Genomic DNA, 6813 nt, shown 5'->3' with positions numbered 1-6813 from the left:
AGAAGACCTCAGCATAGATGTTCTCTCTTGACTTCCAGAATGATCTCCCTGATATACCATACAGTACATCTAAGTACACCTGGTAACTTATTAACAGTACCGCTGTAAATCACATGTGAAGGTTTGAGGCCTTCTTTAACACAAATAGTCTTACCAGACTTCCTCGTACCATACAATCACTAACCTAAAACATTCATCTACCACAGAAACATAATGCCATCTGGAGTTTTTTATCAACATAATAAGGAAACATGTTTAATGTTTCTGTATGTTGATACTGAATGCATCTGCAAAATGTTTACTCACAACATATTGTATTTATTTTCCTACAGTTTCTGATTGTTCAACAGAATAAATGTGAATGAATGTGGTTAAACATTAGAAACCACTATCTTGACCTAACCTCAGCCAAAGTGCTTTTGTTGCCTAAACCAGGTCTGTAGTGTCAAAGTCCTGCTCTTTGACCGCCAACCATCGACCTGCTCACCTTCCTAAGCACTGCAGGTAAAAAGGCAGCACTTTCTGTACTGGAAGACAACCTCTCATAAAGGTTCTTGGTAAAAGAATGGTACATTTGCAAGACAAATGAGTATAAACACAATTTGACAGAGATAGAGTTTATACATTATTTTGCTTCACTGCTTCATTTAAAGAGCTGACATGCCCTTAGTAATAAATTGCACTGGGTAGAATATAAATTACATTAGCAATTACAAATATACTGAGACTCCTTATTTCAGATACATAATTTATGTTTTATCCTCTAAATCCTTACTTGCAAGTGCTTACAAACTATTTTTAATTCCAGAAACTTTTTCTTCCTTTGAATGGCTCTTGAATTATTTAGTAACATCACTCTAACGGAAGTCCATAAAATTTGTTTAAGGTACTTTTTTCACATCAATTAATCATATTTCAAATTGCTGATGTAAACAAACAGTACACTTAAATGTAGTTGTTTTCCAATGTTCTTCCATGAATTAAAAGACAGATCAGGTAATTTTTGAGTAACACCAGGTTGCAAATTTGTGTTTTGGATCCAAAACTCTTTTATCCTCATGCTAACAATGCCACGAGATCATTCTGTTGATATATTAATTTAAACATCCCACTAAAGCAGAAGAATTAATTACATTCTACAGACTTGATTGACTTTTACACCAGATTTAACAAGTCACATAAAGTCCCCGGGGAGAGAATGACTAGGCGATGTACCCTCTTCCTCAGGTTTACGAGAAACAAAAATACAGTGATACCTCAGTGCAAAGCTGGAAGGATAAATAATGCTTTGGTCGGGAGCCATTTGGAAGTAAAACAACGAAGCAGGGAGGGGGTTGAGGGTGCCTGAGCGCCTGGCTAAGGCTCCTGCACTGATCAGCGCTGCATGATGCAGACAAACAGTGGAGAAAGAGAAAGAGGAGGAGGAGGAGGAGAGGAAGGAGGAGCGAGCGGGGGAACAGACTGGCTGAGGCTCAGAGCTCTCAGTCTGTTCTCTGAGCTTCGAGAAGCAGCTTCTCTCTGCTCTCCCTCTCTCCCTCGCACACACCGGCTTTCCTACTCTTTCGCCTGAGCTGATAAGAGCAAACGCGGCGACTGAGGGGCTCACTGGCTCCAACTCCTCCCCACACCATGCTGCCCTGGAGAAGGAATAAGTTTGTTCTGGTGGAGGATGAGTCCAAGAGTAAACCCAAGAGCCTGGGGACCGGGCTGACCTATCACTCCATCCTCTCCTCTCTACTGCGCTCCTGTCCTGACTTGCTGCCTGACTGTCCCTTCGACTGGGTGGGCAGCATCTTTCATACCAAACGGCAAAAGGTGGAACTGAACAAAGAGGAGCCTGTTTACAATGTGCGCTACCTGGGGAGTGTGGTCACCATCACGGCAAAGGGAGACGGCTGCACCCAGGAGGCAGTGGCCAAGATCTGGGCGAGGAGCAACTACGGGGAGCAGAGTGTCAAGATGAGGTTAACAGTGGGATCACAAGGCATCCGGATGAGTGCTGACAAATCTGGGAAAAAGAAACCCATCCATCTTTACTCCCTGAACAGAATCACCTACTGCAACGCTGACCCGTGCCGGCCCAAGATCCTGGCTTGGATCTACAGGCACCAGGTCAAGAACATGGCCGTGGTGCTCCGGTGTCACGCTGTCCTGGTTAGCAAGTCGGAGAAGGCCCAGGCCATCGCCCACAGCCTCTACCAGAACGCCACCTCCGCCTTCAGCGAGTTCAAACGGCTGAAGCGTCAGAGCGATTTCCGGCACTGCCAGCAGCAGCTGCTGGGTGAGGAGGCGGTGCCCCTGATGCCACTGAGGAGGCTGCTGAACGGGCAGTGCCACTACAGACCGCCTGCCGACAACCCTGGCACCGCTACCCGCCTCTGCTCCATCACAGAGGAAGAAGAGGAGGAGGAGGAGGAAGAGGAGGAGGACAGCAAAGATGAGAAGCAGGAGGTCAAAGAACCAGAGGAGTATGTAGGGGAGCAGCAGGAGAAACAGAAGGTTTTAACAACAAACACAGACCCAACTCAGTTATTATCAGAGCTGGACATTGGGGATATTGCCAGATTGGAGCAGTGCCAAATCAACTTTGTCAGTGACAGCAACAACAACACGTTTACATTTATAACCTCTCTGGTGTGACAAAAACGCAGCTTAAAGAATGCGATTCTGCAGCACTACAGTAACACATTCCTCTCTTTGCCCTTCACTGGTACCCCACTCAGGCTCCCTCCTGCCCCGTCCATACTGTGAAGTGTTTACCAGAAACTTCTCCCACTATAAGGTGGTAGAGAAAAGGCTGAAGATCAATCTGTGGGAGTAATTTCTCTTCCGGCCAGATGGCTCGGATGCTGGTTTAACTGAAGCAGTTTGGGAAACTGCTTGTTTACAAAGAGGGCTGGTGATGCACAGACTAACGATAGCACAATGACGAACGAGGACAATGGTTTCATAAAAAGAGCGCTGACGCTGAGATCACTGACATGCGGGTCACATATTGATCGCAGCACCGAGCAGGATGTGTTTATTAGTCCTCTATCTCTTGTTTTTGTGAGTATAATTAACGCTGAGTTTGCCAGCAGGGACATTTTTCGGATCGACTTGTAATATTTTTTCAGGGAGGTTCTTTGTAAATTTGTGTAATTTTTCTAATATAACAATCCTCACTGAAATTCACAGACTGACCTTTCTGACTGCTTACAATCAGAAGTTTATTACGGTTTTACTAATGATGACAGCCGACTAATGAATAAGGCTGTAATTTTAGGAAGCAAGCCATTCAGTCGACATGTTTATTGCTTTCATTTGTTACCGTCCTTATCATTTATGCATGACGTGTCAGCAGTAACCTTTTCATGCTGAGCTTTTGTCTTTTTTCATGTGACATCTTTGATCCTTTGGCTTTTAAAATGAACACTGTGATAAATGTGTGACCAGGGACAATACACAACTGTTCATGCAGCAATGTCTAATTAATGTAATGCATTTTTAATTTCTATATATATATATATACCGTTTCTATGTCACCTGGTTTTCCAAAACAACAAGAACAACAAAAAACCCATTTCAATTTGCCATCAATGTGCTCTTTTTAGCCAAGTTTTTCCACGTGAGCCCTTGCAAAAATGCAGATGGACCCTTACGATTGAACACAAACTGTTTTGAATATGACTTTAGCTAATTTCCTGTTGATAATATCTGTGCTACTGTCTAAAGATGCATTGTGATTATTATGAGATTAAGCTATTTATTTTCTGAATATGATGAATAAAAATTACCCTCATTTGGATTTCCTTCTTGAATCTTGGAGGGAGGGTATTTCTAGATGTTTTCAAAGAGATTATTCAAATGAATCCAACAACTCTGCATTCCACTGGTGTGCATTTGCATGTTTCTGATGTGAAAATATGTGTTACCTACACTTCAAAGACAAAAAAACAACATATTTACTCTAGCATAATCTGCTTCCTGAGCTGCTAAAAAACTGTATAAGAAAACCTGGTTTAGACACATAAAGAAGACACACAATGTCAGCTTCAAACTGCCAGCTAGTCCCAATTAGATGTTAATGTGTTTTGATACATTTCTGCAGGCCTTGTACTGGCTTCTCAGCCTTTTACTCTGAGGGGAGCAATTAATCAGCGGATTGAATTGTTCAGGAAATGAACATAAAGCACCTGCCTCGGCAGGACGGCTGTCAGGCTCTGACAGGAGCAAGTGATCCAAAACGGGGAACGGGAAGTTGACTCACCAACCATCAACCATTTTACTGCAAACATCAGCCATTTTAGTGATGACAGAGTCTTTAAATTTTTTTACTGGAATCACACAAACATCAACAAGTGTGATAACAATGAAACATGAAGCACGTTTGAGTTATTTTTCAGTCGGGCAGTTTCCAATCAGCCTCTCTGTCTTTGAACAAGAAGGAATTCATTTTTTATACAGCATATTATATCATCCCAATATAATGTTGCAGTGTAATACATATATTAATGCACAAGGAAATTATTGATGTTAAAACTGTTCATAAATTCAGTTTAATTGTGTTCCATAACAACATCAAAAGCTGTTTGATTTGACAGTCGTGCGTCCTCATTAAGAATCCTGCTTTTGAAGAGGAATTTCTAGGTGCTGCTGTTGATGAAAACAGAATAATTTTATGTTGGTTTGAATTACTGAGATGGATTGTTCTGAAGGTATACGTTCAGCGGGAACCTCGAAGATCAATATTTTTCTTTTTCCTCTGAAAAAGAAGAAGAGGATCTAATGTGAGAAGATTGATAATAAAGGATTCCTGTGCCCTTGCCACAAATCCACTCATATCAAGGATAAGAGGCCATCTCTGTTTTTTATTGCTTTATTAAATTTTCCCAGCATTTTAATCTCCAGCTAGTTCGACAGGCTCCTGTTCTGCATAGATAAACAGCCATATTATACATACAGTGTCCAGTGTGATAAAGTCAGACTGTTTGCTCACTGACATTCATGCAGAAATGCATTGTGCCTGACATGCTGCTCCTTTATGTTAACATAGAGTGGTTAGCAGAGGAGCCACAGTGCTTTTATGTAAACATAACTCTTGTCAAGCAAGCAGAAAGAGGGAGCAGATGGCTGCAGCAAGGTGCACGCTGGGCTTTATCACAGTCATCTTCCAGAATAACAAGGGCTCAAGCCCAGATCCAAAGCTTGTTGTGTTTTGTCACGTCGTCTGCCACAGAGGCTCTTAAAGGACACTGAAATCGAATCAAACATAGCAGACACTGGCCTGTCAAGTATCACATATAACCGTGCTGTGCCATTTTACAGGAGGCACAGCACGGAGACCCTAAAAGCTGCTTCTGCCTGCACACAGCTGCTCAAAGGCTTTCTCATCCCCATGCAGCGTCTGTGAGGCAAAAGCAGGGAGATGACTGACAGCACCGCAGGCCCGCTTGTCTCCATCACGACGAGGACGAGTGGAGGAACAAAATGTTGCGGCCCAGAGCAGCTGGCAGCAGGTGGCAGTCCGTTTTGTTCCACTGAGAATTGTACAAAAAAAAAGTGTTTAGCAGCTTCTGTGTGAGGATGGCAGAGAGGAAAAACAGCCCATGCAGGGGAGGGAAGAAGGAAGGACAGTTTGGATCAATGAATGAGACATCAGTAATGAAACCTTGTAAGACAACAGCCGTTGTGTGAATTAAATGCTGCTGACTGTACAGAGATTTACTCCACATATATTTTATCTAATTTACCCTGAAACAGTCAGACTAAACAACAAAATGCACTGTTTGTGTTTTCTGATGTGAGATCGACAGTATGATGAGTGCGCCTCCAAAATCACTACTGAGAATAATTGTGAGAATGCTATGGGTAAGGTTTGGTTTAAGGCACAAACACATTGTGGTTAGGGTAACATTGTTTGTTGTTTTTGGAAACTACATAGTTTTAAAAACAGTTGGAGGAACTGCAAGAACTGGGAATGATCATTCATGATTGATCCAACAAATGAGCCCGCCATTTTTAATATCCTGTGTAAAATGTTAGAAACAACAAAATGTAATGGTAGCCTTAAAAAATGGAACAAAACACGGACAAATGGGCCGACAGTGAAGCCCAGGCTTTATTGAGCATATATGTCCTATATATTGCTGTACCAACCACCGGTGGCTTACATAACTTTGTTTCTAAAAAAAAAAGCCCTTGAAGGTATGAGCTCCCTTCCCAGTGGACAGTTCCTCTAAAGGGAATCCCCAGAACCGTTTGGTCCCAAAAACTCACTAAATTGTGATCATCCAAACTCATGATGGGCTCATTATGGCCTAGAAAATACCCACTGGTACATCACACTTGGGAGAAAACTGCAGTTGTACTGGATGTTTTAATGGCCACATTGGGGAGATTTGTGTTGCTTTATCTAAAGTGTTTTCAAACTGTATTTTTTTGGTTTTGCTAGAGAAAAGACTTCAAGGATGAAGACTAACAGGCTGGTTTTGCAAATGTACCTCTGGTTAACTTTGCCTCATCCGTTCCAGTGCAGTGCACAGCCACTTCCCTGAGCCCTTCAACGGGACTTTCCTTAGCTGTCTCTCACACAGTGGATCAGACAACTCAGTCAACGAGGCTATACAATACCATTACCTGACTTCCTCCTTTGCTCTCGTCATAATTCCCACGGCCGCTAGAGGGCTTTGTCACTTGAACTTTACCACCGCTTTGTCAACATTGCTGAAACGACTGATGCTGTCATTCTTCTCTGGAGGACAGTCTACCCTTTCGTACAATATTTGATGCTCCTATCATTTTACAGTCGCAGGAGAAAACCTGAGTTAGAGT

At 42.5% G+C, this 6813-nt stretch overlaps 1 protein-coding gene across 1 annotated transcript; it reads left to right on the top strand.

Moving 5' to 3' along the window:
• Positions 1-1517: 1517 nt before the first annotated feature.
• Positions 1518-3695, top strand: fam43b (family with sequence similarity 43 member B). The gene has a single exon (XM_035657171.1). It carries the CDS (start codon positions 1630-1632, stop codon positions 2638-2640), a length of 1011 nt encoding a protein of 336 aa, XP_035513064.1. The 5' UTR covers positions 1518-1629; the 3' UTR covers positions 2641-3695.
• The last annotated feature ends 3118 nt before the right edge of the window (positions 3696-6813 follow it).

This window comes from Morone saxatilis, unplaced genomic scaffold (genome assembly GCF_004916995.1).
Source record: "Morone saxatilis isolate NCDOM2014 unplaced genomic scaffold, NCSU_SB_2.0 Contig15, whole genome shotgun sequence".
Lineage (NCBI taxonomy): Eukaryota > Metazoa > Chordata > Actinopteri > Moronidae > Morone > Morone saxatilis.
Note: the sequence above shows the minus strand (reverse complement) of the source record. Positions and strands in the feature narration are given on the sequence as shown.

Bases quoted from the DNA above. Each gene is read 5' to 3' on its own strand.
- fam43b (XM_035657171.1), top strand. From the start codon at position 1,630: ATGCTGCCCTGGAGAAGGAATAAGTTTGTTCTGGTGGAGGATGAGTCC.